A 15,969-nucleotide genomic window follows, 5' to 3' on the forward strand; every position below is an offset into this window, starting at 1 on the left:
TACTAGACCATACACTCTTTGAGGCCAGGAAGCACATCTTTTTCATCTGGTAACACACACAGCACAACAGCCACAGGATCTGGCCCTTAGGAAGTTTTCTTCAGGTGCTGGGTGAATCAAATAGTGCCTGTGCAATAGCATGTGGAAATGTTAGCGCTGAAGTTTGAAGTGAGATTGTTGTTGACAGTGACCAAATATCCTGGCATCAGACGCACTGTCTACAATATGGTTTATCAACTTTGTTTAAAAAGCTTCTTTTTTAAATCCATTTCTCCTTTGGTGTGAGTTTTTTTAAAATCTCACAAAATGAATTATATATAACTTTAGGAAAGCAAATGAAATGTAATTTTATAAAGTGCTTTTCCAAATTATATATATTCACTCCACCATATTCATATTATATATATATATGTGAGTGTGTGTGTGTGTGTGTGTGTGTGTGTGTGTGTGTATATATATATATATATATATGGCTGGTTGAAAATTGGTTAATTAGATCATGTTCAATATATGATCAGGAAGTGAGCATTATTTTAAGAGGCTTATGTTAGAATCTTGACTAATGTCAACAGTATGCAGCTGATAACATGTATTTAGAAAATAAACATAAATATTCTATTAACTGGTCCTACCTATTTATGCTCATTTAGATTCTAAATTATCTAAATTTTAGATGAAGATGGGCCTGAAATTTGATTTCATACTTTCCTGTAAATAAATTTCTGGGAAATATTTAAATTTCTTAGGATCAAACTAACTTCTAAGAAATTCAGAAGCAATCACTGATGTAATCACTATGTTAATTAAAATATATTTTCTCCATTAAATTAGCTGATATAAGGACTCTTAGTATGACTTTTTCTAAAGCATTATTTTTAATGTACATGTGATTCAAGTGTTTGAAGTGCATTTCTTTCAAAAATGTATATCAGACTATTCTAATTTGGAAGCATTTTTTTTTCATTTTGCCTGGATTGTTATGGTCCATCTGATTTAGTTAGGACTTAAAACTACATAATTACTTTATTTTAAAAATTGGAACATTGTAGAATTTTGATGAAAAGGGCTCTTGAATGTATTTTTAAAACAGCTTTATTATTGAGGAGTAACTGACACACAGTATTGATAATATTTTCTTCCTTTCCTTATTCTTTTTTTTTTTCTTTTCTTTTCTCGTTTTGCGGTACGCGGGCCTCTCACTGTGTGGCCTCTCCCGCCGCAGAGCACAGGCTCCAGACGCGCAGGCTCAGCGGCCATGGCTCACAGGCCCAGCCGCTCCGTGGCATGCAGGATCCTACCGGACCGGGGCACGAACCCGTGTCCTCTGCATCAGCAGGCGGATTCTCAACCACTGCGCCACCAGGGAAGCCCCTTCCTTTCTTTATTCCTGATGCTCTGGCACTTGGGGTCTTGATCCTAGAGGTGCTAATTCCTAGAGATAGGAAACAACTCCCCTATGAGCACACCTTTGATATACAAACCGACCAGTCCAGAGCCCGCGCCCCCAACCATCTCCTTTATCAAGCTCTCACACATCAAGCCAATATTCCCCTGCCTTAAATCACCCCAGGGCCAAAAACCAGACAACTAGAGACCACCCCTATAATCTAGAGTTCCCTGAAATTATTCAAACTACCTAATCCTAAACTTATTCAGCTATCTACCTGCCTTGTCCATTCTTTCCCACTAAAAGCCTAATAAAGGCTATGGGCCATGCTCTCCCCACTTCCTCTTTTGCCTCCTGACCAACCCTGGTCCTCTCCGCTGTGGCCCTGCATGACCCTCCTGTTCCTAGGGATCTGTGAGTATAAACTTCTTTCTTCATGATAATAATTTCTGTGTCTGTGTGTCTTATCATACCTGATTAAAACAAATCCCAGGTACATTTTTAGAACAAACTACATGCATTTAAAGTGTACAATTTGGTAAGTGTTGACACATGCATATACTGTGAAATCATCACTAAAAGCAAGGTAATGAACATATCCATCCCCTCCAAAAGCTCCCTCAAGCGACTTCATAAGACCTCCCTCCCTTGTATCCACACTCCCACCCTCATCCAAAGGCAACCGCTGATAGTGCTGTCATTAGAAATTAGTTTGCATTTTTAATAATAACATATGTATATATGTAAAATATTACATTACGTACTCATTTTTTCTAGTTTCTTTCACTCAGCACAGTTATTTTGAGATTCACGCTATTGCATATATCGATAGTTCATTCTTTTTATTACGAAATAGTATTCCGTTGCATGGCTATACTATACTTACAGAGTAACCTGTTGATGGACATGTGAACTGTTTTCAGTTTTTGACTATTACAAACTAAGCTGCTATAAATATTCATATACACGTTTTTGTATGCCCGTATGCTTTTAATTCTCTTTGGTAAATACCTAGGAGTACAGTGGCTAACTCATATAGCAGATATATATATTTTGTAATACACTGTCAAATGGTTTCACGAAGTGATCGTATTATTTTTACATTTTCCTCAGCTATATATGATAGCTCTAGCTGCTCCACATCCTTGCCAACATTTGGCATGATCAGTATTTTTAATTTTAATCACCCTGATAGGTGTATAATATTATATTGTGGTTTTAATTTTCATTTCTTAATGACTAATCACACTGAATACCTTTTCCCATGCTTATTTGTCAACCATATATGTTCTTTGCTGAAACCTATTTAAAACTTATGCCCATTTAAAATTTTTTGTTGTTTTCTTGTTACTGAGTTTTGAGGGTTTTTATATATTCTAGGTACAAGTCCTTTTCAAACATGTGATTTGCTAATATTTTCTCATAGTCTATGGCTTGCCTTTGCATTCCTTTACTGGTGTGTTTGGAGGAACAGTCCTTAATTTTGATGAAGTCCAATTTATCAATTTTTTTCCTGCTTTTGGTGTTGTATCTAAGAAATCTTTGTCTCACTCACAGTCACAAATTTTTTCCCTATATTTTCTAGGATCCATTTTGAGCTATTTTTACATTGTATGATGTATGAAGTTTGTTTTTTGCTTGTGTATTTCCAATTGTTCCAGCAGCATTTGCTGAAAAGACTATTTTTTTCCTCCACTGAATTGCCTTTGTAATTTCTGGACTCTCTACTCTGTCCACTGATTCTTTTATCTATCTTGATTCCAATACCATGCTGTCTTGATTACTTTAGCTTTACAGTTAGTTTTGAAATCAGGTAGTGTTAAGTCTTGCAACTTTGTTTTTCTTTTACAAAGTTGCTTGGGCTATTCTAGGTCCTTTGAATTTCCATATAAATACTTTAGGATCTGCTTTCCAATTTCTACAAAAAAGGCAGCTGTGATTTTGATTGGGATTATATCTAATCTATAGAAAATTCTGAGGTGAAATGTCATCTTAAGAATATTGAATTGAATCTTCGATTCATGAATATAGTATAAATCTTCATTTATTTAATTTCTTCTTTAATTTCCTCTCAAAATGTTTTGTAGTTTTCCTCTTCTAGTCCATAAATATGGTGAATTACATTGATTGATTAAGAATGTTAAACCAGGGCCTAGAGACTCATACAGAATGAAGTAAGTCAGAAAGAGAAAAACAAATATTGTATATTAATGCATATATGTGGAATCTAGAAAAATGGTACAGATGAACCTATTTGCAAAGCAGAAATAGAGACACAGATGTAGAGAACAAATGTATGGACAGCAAGTGGGGGAAGGAGAGGTGGGATGAATTGGGAGATTGGGATTGACATATATATACTACTATGTACAAAATAGATAACTACTGAGAACTGATAGATAACTAAAATAGATAACTAATGAGAACCTACTGTATAGTGCAGGGAACTCTACTCAATGCTTTGTGGTGACCTAAATGGGAAGGAAATCCAAAAAAGAGGGGATATATGTATACATATAACTGATTCACTTTGCTGTACAGACACAAACTAATACAACACTGGAAAGCAACTATACACCAATAAAAATTTTTAAAAAAAGAGAGGGAGAATGTTAAACTAACCTTGAATTCCTAGGACAACCCATTTGCTTATGATGTATTATTATGCTTTTTATATTATTTTGTATTCAATTTGTTAAAGTCTTGTTAAGAAGTTTTATATCTATGTTCATGAGGGATATTGGTGTGCAGTCTTCTGAAGCATTTGTATCAAATTGATATTCTCTCTTCCTTAAGTGTTAGATAGGTTTCATTAGTGACACCATCTGGGCCCAAGGTTTTCTTTATGGGAAGGTTTTTTAATGATAAGTTTAATTTCTTTCATAGATGACCTAAACAGCCCTATATGTCTTCTAGAGTGAGCTTTGATATTTGATAGTTTGTATCTTTTGAGGAATTTTTCCAATTCATCTGTCAAATTTATTGCATAAAGCTGTTTAAAACACTTCCTTATTTTCCTTTTTAATGTCTGTAGACTCTCCAGTCATGTCATTTCTCTCACTCCTGGTGTTGAGCATTTGTGTTTCCTCTCCTTTTATTCTGATCAGTCTGGGTAGAGGTTTGTAAATTTTATTGATCTCACATAACCAGCTTTTTGTTTCACTGGCATTCTCTATTTTTCCCTGTTTTATATTTTATTGATTTCTACTTTGATCTTCATGGTTTCCCTGTTTCTTCTTACTTGGGTTTAATTTGCTCTTTTTCTCTAGTTTCTTAAGTGGGAAACTGGGGTTATTATTTTGAGACACTTCTTTCTTTTTTAATATAAGCATTTGACGCAGTAAATTTCCCTCTAAGTAGTGAATTAGCTGCGTCCCACAATTTTGATGTTATATTTTCATTTTCATTCAGTTCAAATACTTTTTTTTTTTTTTTGCGGTATGCGGGCCTTTCACTGTTGTGGCCTGTCCAGTTGCAGAGCACAGTCATCCAGACACGCAGGCTCAGCGGCCATGGCTCACGGGCCCAGCCGCTCCGCGGCATGTGGGATCAGCCCGGACCGGGTCAAGTTCAAATACTTTTTAATTTTACTTATTTCTCCTTTGAACCATGAGTTATTTAGTTTCTTTAGTTTACTTAGTGCTCCTTAGTGTTCTTAGTCATTTAGTGTTATTCAGTGTTCTTTAGTTTCTAAATATTTGGGAATCTTCCAGATATCTTTCTGGTATTTATTTCTAATTTACTTCCCCTTTTGTTCTTGAATTGACTTGAATACCCTTAAACTTTCTGAGACTTTAAAAAATGTCCTAGAATATGGTTTATGCTCGTAAATGTTTCATGTGCACTTAAAAATATATATTCTGCTGTTGTTAGGTAGAGTATTCTATAAATATCAATTTGGCCATGTTTATTGATAACATTATTCAAGTCTTCTAAAGCCCTACTGATTTTTTGCCTACTTGTTTTATCAATTATTGAGAGAGAGGTGTTGAAATCTATGACTGTAATCGAGAATTTTTCTACTTATTATTGCAGATCTATCAGGCTTTGTTTTTTATATTTCAAAGCTCTGTTTTTAAGTGCATAAATGTTAAGATTTATTATGTCCTCTTGATTAATTTTCCCTTTGTCTTTATGAAATGACCCTCTTTATCCCTGGTAATATTCTTTTCTCTGAAATCTACTTTGTCTGATGTTAATATAGTCACTCCAGCTTTGTCTGATTTATCTTACCATGATGTATCTTTTTTCCATCCTTTTACTTTTAACTTACTTGTGTCTTTATATTGAAAGTAGGTTTCTTGTAGATAGCATATAGTTGGATCATGCTTTTTTATTCAATCTGACAATCTCAGTGCTTAGACCTTTTAATTGGGAGTGTTTATTTCATTTTATTTTTAACTATCTTTTTAAAAATTTTTTTATAAATTAATTTACTCTTATTTTTGGCTGTGTTGGGTCTTCGTTGCTGCACGTGGGCTTTCTCTAGTTGCCTTGAGTTAGGGCTACTCTTCATTGTGGTGCTCGGGCTTCTCGTTGCGGTGGCTTCTCTTGTCATGGACCACGGGCTCTAGGTGCATGGGCTTCAGTAGTTGTGGCGTGCAGGCTTCAGTAGTTGTGGCTCATGGGCTCTAGAGCACAGGCTCAGTAGTTGTGGCGCACGGGCTTAGTTGTTCCACGGCATGTGGGATCTTTCCAGACCAGGGCTCAAACCCGTGTCCCCTGCATTGGCAGGTGGATTCTTAACCACTGCACCACCAAGGAAGTCCCTGATTGGGAGTGTTTAGACTATTTAAAATTAGTGTGGTTATTGATATGGCTAGATTTATATAAACCACCTTGCTATTTGTTTTGGGTCTATTATCTTTTTCTCTTTTTTCTAATTAACATTGATCTGAGTATTTTTAATTCAATTTTATCCCCTTTATTGACTTATTACTTGTAATTCTTTGCTGTGTTAGAGGCATACCTCATTTTGCTGCACTTTGTTACTGTGCTTCCCAGTATTGCATCTTTTACAAGTTGAAGGTTTGTGGCAACCCTGGATCAAGCAAGTCTATCAGGGCCATTTCCCCAACAGCATTTGCTCACTTTCTGTGTCTGTGTCATATTTTGGTAATTCTTACAATATTTCAAACTTTTTCATTATTATTATATTTCTCATGGTGATCTGTGATCAGTCATCTTTAATGTTACTATTATGACTCGATGAAGGCTCAGATGATGGTTAGCCTTTTTTAGCGATAAAGTATTTTAAAATTAAGTTATGTACATTGTTTTTTAAGACATAATGCTATTGCACACTTAACAGACTACCGTATAGTGTAAACGTAACTTTTATATGTACTAGGAAACAAAAATATTTGTCTGACTCACATTATTGCAATATTCCAGTGATCTGGAACTGAACTCACAATATTTCCAAGGTATACGGTAGTTTAGTAGTTGCTTTAGGGTTTGTAGTACACATTTTTAACTTATCACAGTCTACCTTTAAGTAACATTTTAGTACTTCACGTATACTATAAGAAACTTCCAAGAGTATATCCCCATTTCTTCCCTCCTGGCCCTTGTGCTATTGTTGTCATCCATTTTACTTCTACATGTCTTACAAACCTCACGATTTATTATTATTTTTCATTTGTTATCATTTATGCGCATGCCATATTTTTTCTCCTAGACCGTCAGCTCCTTGAAAGCGGGATTTTTATCTGAGTCAGTGTTGGCATTTAGTATGTGTTCGAAACAGGTTTTTTTCAATAAATGCTAAAAGAGAAGAAAGGAGGTGGTGGCAAAATGACTCTGTTGCTTACCAAGGTGAAGCCCGGAACTGGTCCAACCAATGTAGAGATACACAATGGCAGCAACACCCATGTTAACCAGGGTATAGACCCATTGGATCACAAACATGATGAGAAGGGACCCAACAGCCTGTGGAAACAGAAGGAAGTGCAAGTCAGCTAATGGTTTAAACACACAGTAAGCGAGCCACAAGGCTAGGGCCTTAAGAAACAACAGTCTTCTCGTCAACCTCTGAACACTCTATAAGTCTGAATAATTGAAGTTCACTCATAATTCAAAAAACCCCTCTAAAGTAGGTATTTGAGAAGACATCCTCCTGAAAGTACCCTCTAATCAAAACAATCAATAAATAGACTTTCTATCCTAGGTCCTTGTTCTACTCCTTTCTAGGAGAAACAAGTTAGAGTAAAATTATGCTAATATGGTGTATCTAGAAATTAGGTGATCCAGAGTTTATCAGGGATGATTAATTATTTAAAAAGTAAACCATTGATTAAAATAAGTGGTTCATTAAATGTAATCTTGCCATATGTAGCCTCATCTAAATTCTAATATAACAGGCAGTTAAATCACATTGCTCCTAATGAGACTCTCCTCTTTCCTCCCCCAAGTCCCACCCCAAGATCACACATGTATCCACCTGAATTAAATCTCAAGGACAGTTGAGATCAAAATGAACTTACTCACCCCCAACAGGGAGACCCAGGGGTTGCATATGCGAGTGTAGAAAGAAGTTGGTCTCCTCTGGATATCTTGCTCCTGGAGCCTGGACTTTAGGAAGAAATCTAAAAAATAAATGAGCCAAAATCCTTGGTTACTAATTTGTTACCAAAGCCTCTAGTATTTTTATTAGCAAATACTTATGAGCTCCTCTTCTCCAATTTTGTAACTCAGCCTAAAAGACAACTTCCACTCATCTCAACCATTAATGCCCTTTGCCACAACTGAGGCTTGTCTTTACCAGAAAGCTTACACCTCCTAAATCGTGATTTCAATCAATTTACTCTCAGCCCATCACCTCCATTTTTTCTCATTCGCTCTGCTGTCTCCCACCTCAACTATTCATAGACCACAGAGGGACCTTCAGTCAACTTGCCCTAGTATGTTTTTGCTTCCTATCACCTACCTCCTCTTTTCACTACCCTCTTACCTAGCTTAGATTCCATGATCCAAGACTCTCAGCAAGTACTCCCTTGGATATGTTATCTGCTTCCATGCTTCAGCACCACTCAGAAGTCTTATACCTAGTCAACTCATTCTCCTTCTCTCTGATGTAACAAATTTCCAACCTCTCCTCTCAAAAGACAGCTTTCATATCCTCTCATCACCAAATCTACCAACCCACTTTCATCTGTACCCTCTCTTCAGCCTTTCTGTTTTCAGAGTAGATGAACAGTTGTGGCTCCTACCTAAGGCCCATCCCTGTATTTGTGCCCTGCTCAAGGATTTTGCTTTTGCTTCGTCAATTTTTCCATAGTCTACTAGATCATCCCCATCAAACACAAATACACTGTAATTTCTCCCAACTAAAGAAATATCTTCTGCTCACCCTTTAGCCACTATCCTATTTTTTGGTCTCCCTTATAGCAAAAATTCTCAAAAGAATTGCCTATATGGTTTCTACCTTCCATTGTTTCCTCAACCTACTTTTAGGGTTGTATATACCATTCCACTAAAACGACTCTACCTAAGGTTGGCAATGACTTGAATCTTTTCAAATTCAATGGTCAGCTCCTCATATTACTTGACCTTTCAGATAGCACCTGACACATGTGATCACTTTCTTCTTATTGAAACACATTCTTCTCTTGGTTCCTAGGATGCCTCAGTTTCCTAGTTTTCCTCCTATCTCACTGCCCACTTCTTCTCAGTCTCCTTTGCTGGATCACCTCCTCCTTCCAACCCCCAAGAATTGGAGAATCCTAGCATTCATTCAGTCCTCAGCACTCTTCTTTATTGCAGTTAGGTGTGGCCATGTGACTAAGTTCTCACCAATGGAATGTGAACACAAGTGGTGAGTGTCACTTCTGCATCAGAGTCTTTGAGAGAGTAGGTGTGCCTCTTCTCTGTGCCCGAAATCAGAACGTGGTAACTCAGTCTTGATTTTGCTCATTATAAGGACTTAGGGGATGGTGAAGTCATAAAAATGGAAGGAGCCTGGGTCCCTGAAGCAATGCATGGAGGAGAGCCTCCCACTGATTTGGAACACCCTTCCTGGACTGTTAGTGCAAGTGAGAAATAAATTTCCATTGTGTTTGAGCCACTGTGTTTTTGTTTATTTGTGATAGCAGTTTAGCCTCCCTTAATTAATATACCTCAAAACAGGCTTCAGGTCCTTCTCTTACTTCTACACAATCTATTCCTTACGAAGCCAGTGATCTTCTTAAGGCTGGATCTGATCATATCACACCTCTAGCTACAATCTTCCATGACCTTCTGTCATAATCACCATGGAGTGCATGGCCCTACACAGGACTGACCTCTGCTTTCCTTGCTATACTCATCTCCTACCTCTCTCCCCCCACCCACTCCTCTCCATTCACTGCTGGATTTCTGCTCTTCTTGGAATTTGCCAATCCAATTTCCATCTGTACCTTTATACATGCCATTTCCCCTGCCTGTAACTCTTCTCCCACATCTCTGCATGGTTCACTGCTTTATACAATTCAGTTCTCTATTAAAATATCCTCTTCTCAAAGAGATATTTTCTGAACAACCTATCTGAAACAGAACCACCCTCCCCACTCTAGTCTCTATCCTGTTACCCCACTTTATTACTCATCATACTATTTATCACTTACTGACATCACAGTATGTGTGTTTGCTTGTTTATTATGTGTCTTTCCTGCTAGAATGCAAGTTCAATGACAGCAGAGACCTTCTATGTCTGTTCAGCATGTTCCCCACCCCCAGCACCTAGAACAGCACTTGGAATGTAGTAAATGTCCCATATGTGAGGCTAAACGAATGACCAATCATCCTAGGTCCCAGAGAAGTCTTCATCCTCACAACATGTCTGCCTTTACCATATACTTCCAACTATTATACTTATCTTTTATATCTCCATATCTTGAGGGCAAGGGCCGTCTTTTGTATCTCTAAATACCAAATCTAGGCATGTAGGGGTCTGTGTATAGGAGGTGCTCAAGAAGTGTCTCCTTATTAATTGTGGATTAAAATAAACTCTGCCAGAAGACGTAAATAGACATTTCTCCAAAGAAGACACACAGATGGCCAATAAGCACGTGAAAAGATGCTCATCATTGCTAATTATTAGGAAAATGCAAATCAAAACTACCATGAGGTATCACCTCATATGTCAGAATGGCCATCATTAAAAAGTCTACAAATAACAAATGCTGGAGAGGGTGTAGAGAAAAGGGAACCCTCCTATACTGTTGGTGGGAATGTAGATTGGTGCAGCCATTATGGAAAACAGTATGGAGGTTCCTCAAAAAACTAAAAATAGAGTTGCATATGATCTGGCAATCCCAATCCTGGGCATGTATCTGGACAAAACTATAATTCAAAAAGATACATGTACCCCTATGTTCATTGCGGCACTATTCACAATAGCCAAGACATGGAAACAACCTAAATGTCCAACAACAGATGAATGGATGAAGAAGATGTGGCACACATATACAATGGAACACTTCTCAGCCATAAAAATGAATGAAATAATGCCATGTGCAGCAACACGGATGGGCCTAGAGATTATCATACTAAGTGACGTCAGACAGAGAAAGACAAATACCAAATGATATCGCTTATATGTGGAATCTAAAATATGACACAAATGAACTTATCTACAAAACAGAAATAGACTCACAGACATAGACAACAGACATGGTTGTCAAGGGGGAGGGAGGTGAGGGAGGGATGGATTGGGAGTTTGGGATTAGCAGGTGCAAACTATTATATATAGGATGGATAAACAGCAAGGTCCTACTGTATAGCACAGGGAACTATATTCAATATCCTGTGATAAACCGTAATAGAAAAGAATATGAAAAAGAATGGATATATACGTATAACTGAATCACTTTGCTGTACAGTAGAAATTAATACATTATAAAGCAACTATACTTCAATAAAATAAATTTTAAAGAACTCTGCCAAGGTGCATGACTGATTTGAATTGATGGCTCTATTACTTCTTTTTTTTAAAGAAAAGACACTGTTAAGATTGTCTTTGATTACATTGTATATTTTCAACATGTGCAATGCATGATTCATTTTTTCAATCACAGGCTTAGTGAAATACAGCTGCTCCATTGATTATTAAGAAGAAACACTATTGGTGAAGAACTTAGATTTCTGCCTCTCTGAGGTTTGCCAAATGTTAAGCTCACTGTTTCACACTTGATCTTGACCTTGCACCAACTCAATTACACTGTACCCAAGGGAGTTGTGTGTGTGTGTATGTGTTTTCTGAGGAACTCCAGGGAGAGTCATAGGAAGGGGTGTGTCTTCCAGGCAAGCACAGTGCAGTTTTACACATCAGCAATGCAAGGGAGAATTCAGTCAATGATGCTCAATGACTCTGAATAGGTATGACAGACAATGCAGGCGGACAATTATTCAGAATTCTGAACAGCTATGGTTTCAAAACCCTTCCAAAATGACAGAAGGAATTTTTTTTCTCTTTTCAAGGATTATACTGGAAGAAATAAGTCTTACAGACTAGTGGTGGGAGGAGACCGCTTCTCGTGTTAGAAGTACTAGAATAACAACTGGAAGGCAACTTTATCAAGCTTTAGTCACAAAACAAGCAAACAGGTAAGCAGAACCATGCATTAGGCATGTTAAAAATATCAAATATAGGGCTTCCCTGGTGGCGCAGTGGTTGAGAGTCCGCCTGCCGATGCAGGGGACACGGGTTCGTGCCCCGGTCCGGGAAGATCCCACATGCCGTGGAGCGGTTGGGCCCGTGAGCCATGGCCGCTGAGCCTACACGTCCCGAGCCTGTGCTCCGCAACGGGAGAGGCCACAACAGTGAGAGGCCCGCGTAGAGCCAAAAAAAAAAAAAAATCAAATATAATAAACATAACACATAACATTAAATTGTCTTTTAAAATCTAGTGGTATGTCTAACAAGTTCTATGTTCACCAAACCCATGCAGAAATAAAGACTTTTTAAGCATGAAGGGGGAAGACATTATGTCAATTTTTAAAATCACAAATTTAAATAATTTTATGGAAATTACTTAAAAATCAATATTAAACCATCTCTGGAAATGCACTCCATACCTTTATCAGGATAAATAAACACACAGTTCTAGCTGGCATGTACAAACCAAGAATGTGCGTTGACGTGGTTCACAAAGGATCATGTTTCAGGTTCATGTGGGATCTTATCATGTTGATTCTGTAATCTTTTAACCACTTTCCAAATGCTGCACGTTTATTTCTAGGTTGTCATTAGCACCAACAATGCAGCTATGAGACTCTTGTACATATTTACGGTTTGTTGTTTGGTTTAGGGTTGTTTCCTTGAGATACAATCCCCCCAAACAGATTTACTAAGTCAGAGCAATTAGACAGTTTTATATTTCTTGTTACATCTTGAAAGCTCACTCTGCAGAAAGAATGAACCAGAGGGACTTCCAGCTACCACAATGTAAAGAGGTCAGTGAATCCTCTCCGTAAGAGACAGGTATACAGCTAGACAAAATCATCAAAAACAATCACTTGGGGCTCTAGAAATTTACCAAACCGAGAAAACAAACCAAGAAGTGTTTATTTTTTCAAAACCTGCTGGAGCTGAGGGTAAGGACGGTGAGAGTCTACAGCCTTCTTCCTGAGCTGCTCCCACCCCCACCCTAGTTCTTACCAGCATGGAGCTGGCCTGTGTCCGTGTGGCCCAGAAGGCTTCCACCCTCTGCCAGCAGATCTGTGCGTGGGTTGGGAAGCACAATTGAAGCTGCAGCTCTCCAGGCTCCCCGGCTTTGACTTTTGTCAGTCTCTCTTAGGCTCCCCAAGCAGGGGGATGTGGGAAGCTGTAGTCCTTCTACAGCTCTCTGATTTCTAGGATCTTCCCATTAAATTTCTGGCTGTTCCACTGCTCACCCTAGCTGGGTCCCTCAGGCTAGCAAAGCTGAGGATTTCCCCATTCCATTTTCTACTTTGCTCACCACACTGAACTGATAAAGGCACAACCCACAAGTTTGCTCCCTCTGGCAGCAAAACTGCTGATTTCTGAAGAAATCATGGCCAGAAACCTCCCAAATTTGATGAAAAACTTTCATCAATGGATCCAAAAGGAATGAATCCATTGACATTGCTTCCAGCAATGTGTACATATACCCGATCACCCCTGACCTACTATTTTTTATCTAAATTTTTGACAGCTTAACAGATATGAAATATCTCAATGGTGGTTTAAATTGGACTCATTTAATCAGTACAATGGCCTAGTTCATAATAGACACTGGCCCCAAGCAGCATACACTTTGTGTAGTGGTTAAGAACACACGCTCTAAAGTGAGATGGACCTGGGTTCAAATTCTAGCTGTCTCCTATCCTGAGCAAGTGTTTAACTTCCCTAAGCCTCACCTTTGTCATCTGGAAAAAGGTAATAACAATGCCTAGATCTGAGCTGAGCTGAGCTAATCCACGTGTTAAGTGATTATCTCTGTGCCAGGCACCTGGGACAGATTCAAGAAAAGCTGCCTATTTTTAGCTACAAACAGCATTCAACACTTAACCATAAAAGTTAGTTTGTTGAATGCACAGTGAGTGAGTCTGGGTTTTCATATGTAAACTGCGTGTTCATCTCTCCTGACCTCTCTTTAGTAGGATCTGGATTTTGACCTTCCTGTCTTTAAAAATAATATGGTTTGGGGCTTCCCTGGTGGCGCAGTGGTTGAGAGTCCGCCTGCCGATGCAGGAGACACGGGTTCGTGCCCCGGTCCGGGAAGATCCCACATGCCGCACAGCAGCTGGGCCTGTGAGCCATGGCCGCTGAGCCTGCGCGTCCAGAGCCTGTGCTCTGCAACGGGAGAGGCCACACAGTGAGAGGCCTGCGTACCGCAAAAAAAAAAAAAAAAAAAAATGCTTTGGAAGGTATGCTTTTATCGGTTGTGTTTGTCAGAATAATTGTTTCCTTCTGTGACACTGTGCTGGGCAAATGTTTTTTATTTCTGTTTAATCAGATCCTTTTTGTCTTTGATGATGTCTTCAGTAGTCAGAAATCTCTCTCTTGCACAGCTGTTATAAATAAGGAATTTGTGGCTCTATAAGGTATCAAATATGGCCCCAAGTTAATTTTTTGATCCATTTGCTCTCAACAATATTTATTCAATAGTGACTTGATTCTTATTATTTTACAGCATCTGGTTTGTCACACATTAGGTTCTTATAATAGTTTAACTCTTTCTATTCTACTTTACCTGTCAATGTTTAAAATTTTTAGCCAATATTTGTACAACTGTTCATCAATTTGATTAGCCTTTACTGAGTGTTTGTCGATGGCATGTACTGTGTGGGAATATTGTTGATGAATACAAGGTAGAAAGACATGGTTTGTGACTAAAGGAAGCTCACAGACTGGAGGCAAAGCGATAAAACTAGTACTTCTTCTCCTTAAGATAGGCAGACGACAAGCAGGCCTGAAGACAAATGTGTAAACAAATGTATAAAACAATGTGATACGTGTTTATACCACTAGTGTGACTCAAATGTTATGCTTGCACAGGAGAGGAAATCAGGGAATCCTTCTCAGAGGGGGTCTGAAAAGTCAAATGGATTTTAAACCGTTAAGTCGGCGTGTTTCAGATGGAAGTGGGCAGTGATGCAATGTGCAAAGGCAGGAAGGAATAAAGAACATGATGTGTTTGGGGCACGTGTCTGGGTATAGCTGGACATGTGTACATGGCAGCTGTCATGAGAAAACTGGCCAGGAAGGTGGGGCAGGGCAGGGTTGCCAAGAATCTTGCAAATCACACCGGTATGGAAGGTAATAGATTCCAACGAAGGTTTTTAAGTAAGAGAGACATGATGAGAGTTTTATTTTAGAAAGATCGTTCAGTGGACAATGAAAAGGAGAAACAGGATATGGGAGAATCTGGAGGCTGGAGATGAGCAGGGAGATTAACAAGAGTCTGGGCACCAGATGATGAGGGTCTGAACCAAGGTGAAGGCAGCCAGGATGGAGGACACAGAGGGGTTTACAAGAGCTCGGGACATTTCTAAGATAGGGCAACTTCAATGATGAAACGTTGCAAACTGACCACACATCTCTCCCGATTACCCACTGAGAAAACAGAAAAGGCATTAAATAGGCATAAACCTACAAACACAAGGAGAATGAGAGAGGAAAGATAAAAACAAGTCTTGGAAGGTGGAGTAGTGACGGAGGAGTGGTAACAGACAGCAGAGCCGAGGAGGACCAACTCTAGGGCCCACAGAGAGGATGCCAGCAATGAGCAGCCCAGTGCACCCCAGCAGGACCTCACAAAGTTCAGGACCAAGAAGTACCCGCCCGTGGGAAGCGATACGGTGCAGGGGACTTGTTGCAAGACTGTATATGAACCAGTTGGACATCAAGTGCCTTTCCTCTGGCCATGTAGCTAGGAAATAACTCCCTCTTTGCCTGACCCCCTCCCCAAGGTATGCGAGGGTTCCTCTGAAGAAATCAAACCAGAGAGGGCCTGAACTTGGGACACCAGGCATAGCAAAGAGTGGGGGGAATGGAGCTAGAAACTGGGGAATTCAATGAAGTCTCTATCCTAAAGTGTGGGAGGCCACCAACTTCCTTATGTCACCCGGCTCCCTGA

The 15,969-nt window shown here is 38.9% G+C and overlaps 1 protein-coding gene across 1 annotated transcript in view; it reads right to left on the reverse strand.

Moving 5' to 3' along the window:
* Positions 1-15,969, reverse strand: part of SLC12A8 (solute carrier family 12 member 8) — a 108,382-nt gene that overhangs the window by 4,813 nt on the left and 87,600 nt on the right. Inside the window, exons 8-9 of the mRNA XM_060009920.1 lie at positions 7,877-7,974; positions 7,201-7,318 (exon numbers count right to left, since the gene is read on the reverse strand). Coding sequence (XP_059865903.1) covers positions 7,201-7,318; positions 7,877-7,974 — 216 coding nt within the window. The remainder of the gene's footprint in view (positions 1-7,200; positions 7,319-7,876; positions 7,975-15,969) is intronic.

This window comes from Delphinus delphis, chromosome 4 (assembly GCF_949987515.2).
Source record: "Delphinus delphis chromosome 4, mDelDel1.2, whole genome shotgun sequence".
Lineage (NCBI taxonomy): Eukaryota > Metazoa > Chordata > Mammalia > Artiodactyla > Delphinidae > Delphinus > Delphinus delphis.